A 14,122-nucleotide genomic window follows, 5' to 3' on the forward strand; every position below is an offset into this window, starting at 1 on the left:
CATTCTGGTTATTTTTTGTGGCAAAATAAATTTTACCTGCAATAATAATGCACATTTATGGGCTTGCCATTATCCCCCACTCCATCGCCAACTTTTATATGGAAGCTTTTGAACAACATGCTCTCGATTCCTTAACCTCAGAACCCAAAGTTTACCTTTGGTACGTTGACAATGTTATGCGACTCCATGGTCACCAGACTTAGACACCTTCCTGAGCCACCTAAACAAACACATACAGTTCACAATTGAAAGTCACAATACACTTCCTTTTCTACATTACTTGCTTCTTGCAGTTGTTCCTTCATTGTTTACCTTAAGCTTACACATATTGGCCAATATATATATATATACACACACACAACTCTTACCACCCAACACAAAAACTAGGGTGTCATTAACACACTAAAAACAGTACTTTAACGATTTGCTCCCAAGAACAAGCATATAAGCATGAATTAAAAAGTATCAGCAATACTCCCTAGAAAATGGCTACAACAAAAAATCTATACAAAAAATTTTTCACAATACTGCACCTAATGAAAATAAACTAGATTACAATAAAACTGTAGCTATTTCTACACATTAAACAGATATCAAATGCAATAAACAGAGTATTACATAAAAATAATCTTAAAGCCACCTTTTAAATCTCCTGCAAAATTAAAGAACTTATTCAGATCCCCTTCCTCCCTTGGCCCATGCTTGCGTATACCATGTTCAGTGCACCTGTAATCTGCTTTATATACATGAAACTGGATGCACAATTCCTATCTGGATAAAGAACGTAAACAGCACATTAATAACTATGGTAAGTCTGGACTTGCTGATCATGCCATGGATACTCTACAGTAGAATTAACTGGAAAAGCACTTGTTCATTCCATCATCCTAAAACTTATGAGCACAAATTTAAGGAATCATTCTAATTAGTCCCAAAAATATAGATGGCGCACATTTTCCTCACATAACCTTTTGTTCAGGAGGTCATTGTAAATTATAATTTGGGGATCTTAGCTTTAATATAACAAACATTTATGGTAAATTATTGATTAGGCCACCACTATTGTAGTATTAAAAATATGAATTTCTTCTCTACCCATGTAAAAATGAGATATAGTCTTGATTTTTTTCTTCTTTTTTTTTTCCCACTAGAGTTCAGGCCAGTTGAATAGCAGTTGATCAAATTAGTGTCACTTTGGCATACTGTTTGAACTGTAATGTAGCTTGTTTCTGTATATATATATATATATACTGTATATATGTGTATATTCCAGATGACCCTAATATGAAGGTCAAAACATTAGGAAATTAAAATGTATATTCTTAACACAGTAGTAGTCTCCATAATTTATCAAAATGAGTGCATGTTTGAGTTTAAGTCAGCAGTTAAATTGCAGGAAGTGCATGAAAATAGTTTCATTTTAAATGAGGTGTGAAACAAGGGTATACATTCTCCACTGTAATTATCATATATTTGGATCACATTATGAAGAAAAGTGGCATTAAACCTGATATCAAAATTGGATATGTTAATCTTGGCTCTGTATTTCGTGAAAATAATGTGCTATCCCTAAATAAATCCAGTACAAATCTGCAGGATTCCCTAACTAAATTGAATAAATTGAATCTGCAAAATTGATATGAAAGTCAGCAATAAAAAGACATAGACAATGAAAATAGGCAGAAACATTGAAAACATCAACTGCATTCTGAATAAAGAAGCTTTGCGACAAGGAAATCATTTCTTCTGTTTAGGCACAGTTTTTAAAGAAGATGACAATTAAATATGAAAATAGATAACGGAATTAGAAAAGGTAGTATAGTAGGAAGTTAATGGAACAAATTAATATGGAATAATTGAAAAATTAGTCAGAACACTAAAAACTAGCTATATATAAGGAATGTTTGTTCAAACCAATTTTAACTAGGGTCTCAGAGCTGGGAAAGGAATGCAGCTCTGAGATATAATATAAAACTGTTGATGAAAGACTGGAGATATCTATAGATATGAGAGTTCTGGGAAAGATTGGGAGGTGAACATGTGACATCAATGGCTGTGTCATATTAAAAATGATGATATTAGAAAAGAATTTACTTTTTTAGCATTCAAGTATGTGTTAGCAGATCTAATCTTGGGTGGTATGGTCACTTAAACAGATTGGGAGAGTTTAGGTGCAGAATAAGTCTCTCTCTCTCTCTCTCTTTTGTCAGGTTGGCAGGATAAAGACTAAGATCTAAGTGGATTGATATAATAAGACGTGCCTTAGAAGACAGAAATATAAGATCTGATAATATTGCAGTCTTGACTGATAACAGATTAAAATGCAGGAAAATTATTGATATAAGTTAGTACTAGACAAAAAAAACTGCATACTATTGTAATATCTTGTACACCTTCTGAGAGTAATATATTAGGAATTTGATGATGGCAATAATTGACTTATCAAGACAATGTTTTTAGGATTTGTGAAGTAAGCAGATTACACCTTGAGAGTTTTTACTTGTCACTAGCATTAACAATGTTATTTATTTTAATTTTACATTGGTAAGAGTAGAATAAAACATTTAAAAAAAAAAAAAATAATTTTTACTTGTATACCAGTAACTTGACTATGTGGGATTTTAAGAATCACTTCGAACCACAGTTTGAAGTGATTCTTAATTTAATAAGCACTTCAAACTGTGGTTTGAAGTGCTTATTAAAATTTTGTTCCATTTTAATCAGTTTGTCCTTAGTTAGATCATAAAATTAACTGGTTCTCACCATTTAAATGTAATTTATTGTTTCAAACGATCTTGTTGCCAGTTTTAATAGCAATCCTTGCATTGGACATGAGAATTTTAGCATTTTATATAATTCTTGTTCACACCTTACACTCTTGTTCCATTCATTTATTTTTTACTCTCCCATTTGCTTTTGTTACATGACACACCACTCATGATTCTAGAATAAATAGCTTTGATTGGTGGGTATACTAAGTATATTGAAAGATATCACATATAAAAAAGTGGTATATGGAGGAACAGAAGCAAGGTGAAAATAGGTGACTAGTGTTATGCCACAAGGTTCAGTGCTAGGACCACTAATGTTTATTTGTACATAAATGATACAGGAAATAACCTGAAAAGAAATATTCGACTATTTGCTGATGATGCGGAATTAGGTAAAGTAATAGTTAATCAAGGCAATGTGAAGAGCTTGCAGAACAATTTAAACAGGCTGTCAGTATGAACAAAAGATAATGGGTGTCAGTTTAATGTGGAGAAATGTAAAGTTATGCATGAGAAAAATAGACCACAAGTCTTGTATCACACTGTACTCTAGGAAATAGATGAAGCTAGACATTTAGAGATGGTGGTAGACAGAGTATTAAAGTTTAGAGGACATATTGCTAAGGTTGCTAAAGTAGTTCATAAGATTATTTGGCTATTGAAGAACAACTAGAGATAAGGAAGTTGTCGTTCCACTTTATAAAGCCCTAATACGCCCACATCTACGAGGGTGGTTCCATAAGTTTCTGGCCTGACTAACTTTTAGAGGTGATAGAAAGAAAACAACTATGTCACTATTCAACATAACCTCCCTTTACTTCAACACACTTTTCACATCTTTGAATTAACATTTCTATGCCCTTGAAAAAATAGTCCATACTTTTGTCTGCAAAATGGCATAAAACTGGGTCCTTCACCTCATTGTCATCTGCAAATTTACTTTGTCGAAGGTCTTTCTTCAGTTTCAAGAAGAGGTAGTAATCACTGGGTGTTAGATCTGGGCTGTAGGGTGTTCAGTCGCCTGGAAATCACAGTCCTTCACTGCAGCCTTTGCAAAAATAGTCATGTGGACTGGAGCATTGTTGTGAAACAGGCAAACACCGTGACTTGGCATTCCTCCTCTCTTCTCCTTTATGGCATCACACAATTTGTGCAGGAGTGAAGCATAATATTCTACATTCATGGTGGTATTCCTTTCCCTGAAGTCAATTAAGAGAATTCCCCAGCAATCCCAAAAGATTGTTGCCACGATCTTCTTGGTGGACTGAGTGACCCTGGCTTTTCTCTCGGTAGTTCTTCACCTGGTTTGTGCCATTTCATGGATTCTCTTTTGGAACGAAAGTCAGTTCAAAGTGGGCCCAACTTCTATCTTTAATTCAGAAGGAGCATCGTGTGACCTGTTCCTGCAAGTTTTTAGGGCTTTGTCAAGGGAATCGGAGAAAAGTGATGGAATCCATTGTCATTGGACCGTGGTTTTATCTCCAGTGACAATGGATTCTCATGATTTATGTGATAGACTGTTATAGAAAGCCTAAACCTTGCTGAAATTTCTTTGAGCTTCAGCCATCTATCATTGAGCAGTTCCTCCTCAACAAGTAAGACATTTTCTTCAGTCATCACTTAAACAGGCCAACCATCATGAGGATCATCTTCAATGCTCTCTCTCTCTCTCTTCCTAGGTGAAACTGTTTAGTCCATTCCTTCATGGTGGAATATGAAGGAGAAGCTTCCCCTTCTCCTTCATAGAAGGGGAAGCTTCTTTTATTGAAATCAATCACTGTTTGATAGCACTTGGAGAAAGCCCTTCTTCGATGAAAAATTTTATCACGGCGCGTAACTCAATTTTTAATGTTACAGTCACTTAGCGTGCCATGTGTCAGTCAAACAAGTGAATTCAACTGAATGACACAGGTAGAGAGTTAAAACTGGTACACTAAGCTCCCCATAGATGGTGCTATCTGTTACGGATTGTGTTTTAAAATTGGTGCGAATTTTGTATGTCAGGCCAGAAACTTTTGGAACTCATAGATTACTGTGCTGAGATCTGGTTTGCTTGGTTTCTTGGGGATGAGGCAGCAGTGGAGAAGATTCAGAGGTGAGCGATCAAGTTGATGAGTGGTCTATGAAATGTTCTCTATGAGGATAGATTGCAGAAGTTGGTTGAATGGAGAAAAAGAGGGGATATGATAGAAACATTTAAGTTGCTTAAAAGGTTTTATAGGATTAATGCAGGGGAAATGTTTCAGCATTTGGCTAGATAGGCCCGAACAATAAGTCATCCTTGGAAGTTGAATTAAGGTGTAGTTAGTAGGAGTGTGAGGACTAGATTTTTTGGATAATTGGATATTTCCAAATTGGATAATTTGGAAATAAGCTATAATAAAACCCATCAAAATTTTAAAATTTCAGTAGATCTGCTGAAGAAAAGGGGTTGTCATAATTAACAGATTTCCAGGAAAAAATTTTTAAAAACAAAAAATCAACAAATTCCTAATATGTACCCTCAGGAGTGTACAGGATTTTATGACAGTAGTGTTACATAAAAAATGTACATTGTTACTAACTTCCTATCAACAGTTTTCCTCCAAATTAGTCTTTCTACCAGATTCAGATATTGTTATTACTATATTTTGGTCTTCTAGGGTCCTTCTTACTGTATCAGTACATCTAGATTTTTTGGTCTTCTTCCCGGTCTTTTTCCTGCCATCATCATCACTACATGATTAAGTTTACATTATTATTAATCGCCTATCAACAATTTTCCTTTCCCTACTATCCTGGTAAAAAATGCTTGTTTTCTACCACCTTCCTCCATTCTGTTTAAATACTATTTAAAGTTAGCTCTTCTTACACACTCCTGATTGCTAACATTATCAGGGTCTTTCCTAATATCCTCGTATTTATTATAACTCTGCCATTGAGGCCATCTGTTCCTTTGTTTTATTTCTAACCTAGCTCTCAGATTAACAAGTTAAAATTGGTTTGAACACTTCTCTTGTATTCACTTGATTTCCTGCCAGTACAAGCTTTGCTCATTCTGTTGCATATTCCCATATTTAATTTGACATCTTCACAAAAAAATGTGTCTAAATGCGTAACTGAAATGTTTTGTTTGTTCTGTAGTTTTCCATTCAGGATGCAGTTGATATTTTCGATGTTACTGCCTATTTTCATAATCTTTGTTTTTTTATTGCTGAATTTCATACTAAATTAAGTAGACTTTTAAATTTAAATCCTGCAGATGTGTACCAGACTTATTTAGGAGTATGACATTGAGCTGAAATTAACATCAATTCTAATATCAGGTTTAATGTCATTTGCTTTCATAATGTGATCCATATAGATGATGAATAACAGTGGAGATATCTGTAACCTTACCTCACACCTGTTTTAACATTAAACCTTCTTCCTGTGCTTCCTTTAATTCTGACTGCTGAATAACTTCAGTATAGACTATGTATTGTTCCATGTAGTGTACTATTTACACCATATAATTGGTGCCTTGAACATCTTATCGTATATCTTTTCCATATCTACAAAACTTAAATACAGACCCTTGTGATATCCATGAGTTCTCAGCTATTTGTCTTAAAGGAAAATCTGATCCTGATAATCTCTAAAGGTTAGCATTAGAATATTGAATGTGTTGGAATTATTTTAAGATTAAATAAAAAATATTTTTTTTCAAAAAGCATCAAATTAAATAAATAAATAAATATATATATATATATATATATTATTTTGCATAGAATAAATTTCCGTGCAATAAGGATAACAGCCTTTTCAAGCCACTTCACACCTGATTTATTTCTCATACTCACATATGTATACATACATATATATTGCACAATATTGTAATTTTTAGAGTAACTCCACAAATTTATTCTAGAATGATGTGCCAGTTCCCTCTGTGTACCACCTTGTGTTAATGATGTATGGAGGTTAGTGTTTTCACCTTGGTGAAATTCATCTGCCATCTAAAGACATTCACAGATATCGATGTGTGTGTGTGTTAGGATTCAATCCTATAGCCTGTTGGTTGAAGAAACAGATGCTATTCTATCCCACACCATCAACTAGCTCAGCAATTTATTGTTCCTATTATCTAACATATTTGTAATTTTTGCAAAGAAACATGGAAATACACCTTAATTTCACTGAACTGTGTGTTCTTTTGATGCTTCAATTTGCAGCAGATATTTTAAACTAAAAACTTTGAGATGTTTTTAACAAAAACATTAGTGAAAACAAGGTGGTTTATATAAAAATGTTCAGCTCTGCACTAATCCACTGTTAACAGCATTTCAAGTATTTTGTAAGATGTTCTTTAACAGCATATCTGGCTCTATAACATCTAGGGATCAATTTCATATAATATATGAAATTATACATTATATGAAACCAGCAAGTTTCAACTCTCCAACCAACAGGTTGTGGGTTTGAGTCCCACTGTGAGCATGGGTGTTTGTAAAAGCCTGCTCTGGATGAGCTCGTATAGCTCCTTGAGTTTATAAAGGCTTCTCTTTTTTTTTATTTAATTGTATTTTTTTTTATAAAAAAAAACTGATAGTCTTGATAACAAATAGCATTAAAGCTTAGCTTTTTTTTTTTAATCATCAAAACATTCTATGATACCAGGCTCTTAAACATTGCCATAATCAGAGTGTTAAGTTTAGCTGAGGCATATTGTCAACCATGACATTGTGTTCACGTTTTAGCCATGGTTCAACAGGATTGTTAGTATGCCTCATACATTATCTCATGTTAAACCATGCCAGGGAAGTGTTTCCTCATGGTGGTGGTGGGGATTTTCTAGAACCAACATGTACTTTTCTGCATTCCTATGTTTCTTGATCTAATTGAAACCCATATCATAACTCTTGCAAAAAAAAAACAAAAAAACTTTCACATTTGCACTCTGATTTTATTGCTTCATTAGTGTTTTGATAAAATTGCAAGCACTGATACAAATCATATATGATTTTCTTTCCACAAACAATTTTTATAGTCATATATACAAATTAATTCACTAGTTGTCTGCAATGACAACTGATAAGGCCAGCCTGGGTAGCTGAGTAGATAGCACACACCTGCTCTCCAACCAACAGGTTGTGGATTTGAGTCCCACCGAGGGCATGAGTGTTTGTAAAAGCCTGCTCTGGATGAGCTCATATAGCTCCTTGAGTTTATAAAGGCTTCTCTTTTTTTTTTTTATTTAATTTAATTTTTTTTTTTTTTAAAACTGATAGTCTTGATAACAAATACCATTAAAGCTTAGCTTTTTTTTTAAATCATCAAACCATTCTTAATAGGATTTTCTTCTGTAAGACAAAGGTTAACAACATAATAGCTCACTCACTTTTAACAGCTCTGATCCTTTGACCAAATCTAGTGAAATAAGGTGCTCAAAGGAAAAACAAAATCAGACTTAATCATCTTAGAATTGTAATCTTGAACAGCAAATTTAGTGAAATGTATTTCTATACTTTTCAAGCTTCTTTAACCAGAAAGTAGTAGAGATCTTCCTTTCTTAGCAAGGATATAAATTCCCAAGTGCAATATCTTCTGGATGAAGATAATATAGTATTATTAGCATCTGCTGTATGTAGATTATAACACAGTCCACTTCATTATTAACTTTTTAAGAAGACAATGCAGATCTGAAGTTAAGAAAAATCAACACTACAGCAGCATGCTACAGAAGAATGGCTGGAGAAATTACTGCCTTTAAGAAATCCACAATAGATACATTTTCTTTAAATTACTCTCACTTCATGTATTGAAATACTTCATTTCAGTAAGTTTCAAGATCTGAAAATCAGCTTTCTGTGGTTTACAAATGAATTAATAAGTACAACACAATAAAAATCCTCATAAATCTTATTATTTGAGACACAATGGAATCACAACTCTTCCATCTCTGCTTGTCAGTATCCTTCTCGGTATTGTAGCAGTCCTCTTGGTTATCTTCACCACTTTTGTGATATGTCCTCTGAACTTTAAGTTTCTATCAATCATCACCCCAAGATCCAGTGCCTCCTCCACTTTCTCCAGTACGGCTCCTTCAACAGAGTTTGCAGCTTCCCATCGATGCATCCCAAACTTCAAGACTTTCCATTTAGCTGAATTAAATTGACACTCCCCCATTCATTTGCCCATCTGTCCAGTTTATTCAAATCCTCTTGCAGGGCTACTACATCTGCACTTTGCTAATAATCCTTCCCAGCTTCACATCATCTACAAACAACTGCAGTCCATTGACAATGTCATTGAAATAAAGGTTAAACAATACAGGTCTCAGTACTGAGCCCTGTGGGCCCCACTTGTAACCTTCTGGCTCCTTTATACTGCTCCCTCATACACCACTCTGTTATCTATTAGAAAGCCGCTCTCCAACCCAATTCACTGACCTGGCATCTAAACCCATGTGCTGCAACTTAAATATCAATTTACCATGTGGCACCCTGTCATATGCCTTTGTAAAATCCAAAAAAATGGCAACAAATGCCTTTCCCTCATTAACCACTCTCGTTATTTTATTATAAAAGGCAATCAGATTACTAAAACAGGAGTTCCCCGTAACAAATCTATGCCGACTTACAGATGAACATTACCCTCGTCTGCCCAGGTGCTGTGTGTGATCTCTCACTAATTTTTTCAAAATCTTAACAACTACTGATGAAATACAAACTGCTCTATAGTTAGACACTTCCATTCTGCTACTACACTTTTGCAATGACACTATCTTACCCTCCTTCCACCCATTGTGCACCTTTCTCTTTCACTTCTAAACCTCGAACATTCTAGTATTAAAACATACTTCCATTCCAACATTCTAGTGTTAAAACCTACTTCTCCAGGATGAAATACCCCAAGGTTAGGATTTTCATTGGATCTCAGAGCCAATCTCTTCTCATAATCCAGTTTTGCTTTCCTTACCATACTAGTCACTCTCCTGGTTTGAGTCTTATATTCTTCATGCCTCTCCTCTCCATCCCTCTCCTTATATCTCTTTTATAACTTCTTTTTCACCTACAGTTTGCATTTGATATTGTTTGCCATGAACACCGAAGTGTTCTCTTTTTCCTGAAGATATACAACTTGTCACTGCCGCTAATAAATATTTCTTCACCAGTTCCCATGCACTAATAATATCTCACCTTCCAATTCCCCCATCCATGGAACTGCCTCAAGCTGATTGTAAGATTATTATAATCCCCTATCTTATAATTTCACATAAATTTCTTTTTCTTTGATATGCCTGTATGTCTATTTATCCTCATATCCAAAATTCTTGAACTTCATGTTCTTTCTGCTGTCATGTCCCTCAGGAATTGCAGAAATTCCATTCCCTTACTACTACATGCGGTTTCCTCTTCCCAGTTTATACTGCTGTATTTAAAATCTCCCATAATGATTATTCTTTTTGCACTTGCCAAGCTCATCTGGCTCTTCATCTATGCTCCCTGGCTTAGAGCAACACCCCACTAAATATCTTGTTCTGCCACCTCCACCTCACACCATATGCTCTCAAAATGATAGTGCCATTCCCCTCCAAATCCTCCACTCTGGGAGGACACAACTCATCACTGATAATAAGCAATACTTCATCACTGAATTTTCCTTTCCTATCCTGCTGAAAAATGCTATACTTTACTACTTCTATTCTTGTCAGTATATCATCTTCAGTCAACTATGTTCTCCCTGATCCCAATAATCTTTGGACAGGGTAAGGCTATCATTGCCATCAGTTTATGTCCTTTATTCATGCTCTTGCCATTTGTATAAAGAAACATCAGTGCATTGTAAGTGTTTTCATACCTATCATTTCCTCTGGACTCCAGCAGATTTTGCATTACACCGTGTGTTCTCCCTTCTTCCAAGTGAGTCTTCCTACAAGGTGCTGCTCCTGCAACCATCTACCCTGATATTTCTAGTTTCCTAGCACCAACACACTCACTTGTTCAGAGAACAACATTCTCTCCAGAAGCCTACATCCTTTCTTTTCTGTCTTCAAATGCATTCTCTTCCCTTCTGTTTTTTTTCTCTCTCTCTTCCTTTCTATCATTCCCATAGCTCTCTTTCCTTCTATCATTTCCATAGCTCTCCCTTCCCTTTTATTATTCCCATAGATCTCTCTCTCACTCCTACTCTCATTCATTTCGCTTCTGTTCTTTCCAGTCTCCTAATCTCTTCTTTCACACTTCTTAACTCATTCATTATGTGCTCAATGCTCTCTCTTTCTCATCAGGAAGATGAGTCAGCATCAACACTCATCTTCCCAATCAACATCACCTTCCAAAACTACACCATCTTGCAAACCTACTACACTCCCTAATGTTATATTCTTATTCACATGCTTCTCATCTTCCTCGCCCTCAGTTGGCATTCCCTCATTTCTGACATAATGCTGCCAAAGTATGTTATGCTAATTTCGATATCGCCAAGGTCTTCCAATTTTCTACATTTTAAGCAGATATACAGTCCCCATCCTTTCACCTGCCACATTTCTAACTGCTGGAGTGTGAACATGCTGTGTACATGTTCACACATGATACATAGTATGTACATATGCATGTACATAGTATGCTGTGTAAAATGTAGTCCTTAAATGGTGGTGAACTCAGCAATAACATATCAGCAAACTGAATTGTGGCAGCCACTATTATTCAAATATTGCACAAAGAAGACTAGCAAACTATACTAAAATGTTATGTTAAACTACAAATTCAACAAATGCAAACTATCCACAGACTGTACATTTTATCTAGATTAGACTTTCCTTAAAAATTTAAAGCAAAACCTCTAATAAATTATAACAAAAACATGTCTTTTGTTGTTGTTGCACCTCGTAGAACATTCAACTAAGAAACATCATCTACACAGACTAAAGAACTAAGCTTTTCTTAATTGAATACTAAGTGCAATAGTTCTTTCCTTTATAATGAGATCCACATAAATGATGAACTATTAAGCTTGATATTCATTTATAAAATATTAAGATTAGTTCTTTAGTTTGCACAAATGATGTTAATTATAAGTTAGCTGTAAATCTTTAAGAGACCAGTCAGATTAAGGTAAGTAATTACTGTTATGATAAATTATTTAATTTGATGAAAATCAGCAATAACAGTAATAAAAACTATAAAAATAGTAAGAAAATGATAATAAAAAACTGCATTGTAAATGGCGGTGAACCTTATTTACACATTTTTAGCTATTTAGTTGTTGTTTTTTATTTTATTTTTTTTAAGTGAAGATAGCAGTTAAATATGGAAATAGATAACCAAAATAAGTATGGTGGGAAGATAGCTGTGTAATAAATTTATATGGAACAGGAGAAAAATTCAGCCATAACACCATGTGAGCAGTATAAAAGGCACTGTTCATAGTTTTAACATATGGATCAGAGAGCTTGGTCAGAAATAAAACTGTGATCAATGACTGGAAACCACAGTATAAGACATCTGATGAAAATTGCAGAGTGACCAGGTGGCATTATTAGCACAGCCACATCAAAAATGAGATACCAGAACAGAAGATGAAATTATTAAGTCTCAAGAATGGGTAAAGAAAACTAATTTAAAATGATTTGGTGATGTAAACAGAATGAAAGATTAGCAAAACAAGTGTTTGAAGGAGAGAAAAAAAAAGTCCTGGAAGAAGACCAAAAGGGTTGATGCAGCTAGAAGTGTCTTAGAAGATTGAAATATATGAGTTGATCAAGTCTCTGCTGACATTGTAATAGACCAATTTGTAATAATGTCATTGATCAGGAACTATCTCAAATTCTTAATTGTATTAGCTTCTTGTAATATCATATTTGTACTCCCCTCCCCCACCTCTAAAGGTATATATATACCAGCAAATGTTGATTATGATAAATCTTCAGATAAGTGAAAATCCAAATAAGCCTTACTAAGCACCATCATGTAAGGTGACATATCCAATCCCATCTGCCATTTTTCATGTTAGGCCCAACAGCATGTCACTGCCAAGCAACTTGACCTTTGAAAACTGATACTGCTTATGATATGCAGTTGTCTGCATGTCTGTAAATTACATGTGTTCTACTGGCCAATTTACTTGTTTTGTGGGATGAAATTCCCAAATTTCTGGGAGAAAAACAGTTAAATAAGTGCAATAAAAATGACTATATGTTCATGGCAGAAGATCTTAATGCTACAGTTTGGAAATTATCCAGTCCAAAATGTTTTAGGTAAATATGGAGAAATTTGCATGAATAACAAGAACTATTAGACTTCTATATTTTCAATCATTTTAAAAAATGAATACTTTTTTCTTCCTTTTTTTTTAAAAAAAAAGAATATAAATAAATATACTCGGAATGGTAGAGGAACACAGTCTATAAGTGACTTTATCATTCCTAATCAGAAACTAGTTCCATGTGTGTGAGAGATATAGATGTAACAGAGGAAATGAAATCTTTTCAGATCATCATTTAGTAGTTTCTAAAATAGGAATACTAACAAAATAGAGGAAAGAAGTAAATAAGAAAAAACAGGAAACAGAACAAGTATACAAAATGCCTTAGAAGAAGAAAGCATTAGAATTCTATATTACTCATGATTAACAGATTACTTAAAGAAACCAAAATTACTGAAGATATAGAAGTGTAAACTGTATGCTATTTGTCTATATTGTAATATGATTATACCTTGCGACTTTGTAACCTCTACTGTATCTCTTGCATACTCTGATTTATTATTATTATACCTAACTTCTATATCTCTATTCTTTCATTAAACTTATTTAATCCTTCTTTTAACTTAATCTTTTCCTTTCATATACACTGTTAACTTTCATCTCGTTTGCTCTACCTTCAGTATTCCTTCCTCATACCAGAGATCTCTAGAAATTTGTTTAGATTAAAGACTGCACCACTACAGGTCTCCTTGCGGCATAAGAATTATCAATACTAGTTAAGTTTGCTTTCTATACTAAGGCTGTTCTCAATATTTATTCACAGTCGTGGCTAACTCTTAACTTTAATTTGTACCTAATTTTAAACTCCCTGCTCACAGGATTGTGTTTATTTAAAACAGTGCATTGCGTAAAAGATCAAGCAGCACACTTTGCAAATAAAACAAACCTGTTTATTTATGCTGAAACATCATACAAACTATACACTAATAAAATGCTATTTGTTACTCCTCTCCAAGTTAAAAACTCTAGAGCAGGCGTTCCCAACCCTATGCCCATGGGTACCATGGCCCCCCGTCGACCAATTTGTGTGTGCCCGTCGCTGTTCAACCATGTGCCATATAGTTTGAAATAATCACGTGCACATCACACAACAATTCATGGCATGCTATATGACGCATGCGTTA

At 34.4% G+C, this 14,122-nt stretch overlaps 1 protein-coding gene across 4 annotated transcripts in view; it reads left to right on the forward strand.

The window, feature by feature from the left end:
* The window catches only part of nmo (serine/threonine-protein kinase nemo), a 362,063-nt gene that overhangs the window by 312,581 nt on the left and 35,360 nt on the right, over positions 1-14,122 (forward strand). Inside the window, exon 10 of one of the 4 annotated variants that reach the window (XM_090406024.1) lies at positions 6,324-6,372. The exons of 2 other annotated variants lie outside the window; for them this stretch is intronic. In XM_090406024.1, the coding sequence (XP_090262150.1) occupies positions 6,324-6,333 (10 nt within the window). In that variant the 3' untranslated portion in view covers positions 6,334-6,372. Of the gene's footprint in view, positions 1-1,151; positions 1,226-6,323; positions 6,373-14,122 lie in introns of those variants that run through there. One more of the 4 variants, XM_090406023.1, reaches the window with a different exon arrangement.

This window comes from Typopeltis vanoorti, chromosome 16 (assembly GCF_054136105.1).
Source record: "Typopeltis vanoorti isolate ZY-2024b chromosome 16, IOZ_Tvanoo_1.0, whole genome shotgun sequence".
Taxonomy (NCBI): Eukaryota; Metazoa; Arthropoda; class Arachnida; order Uropygi; family Thelyphonidae; genus Typopeltis; species Typopeltis vanoorti.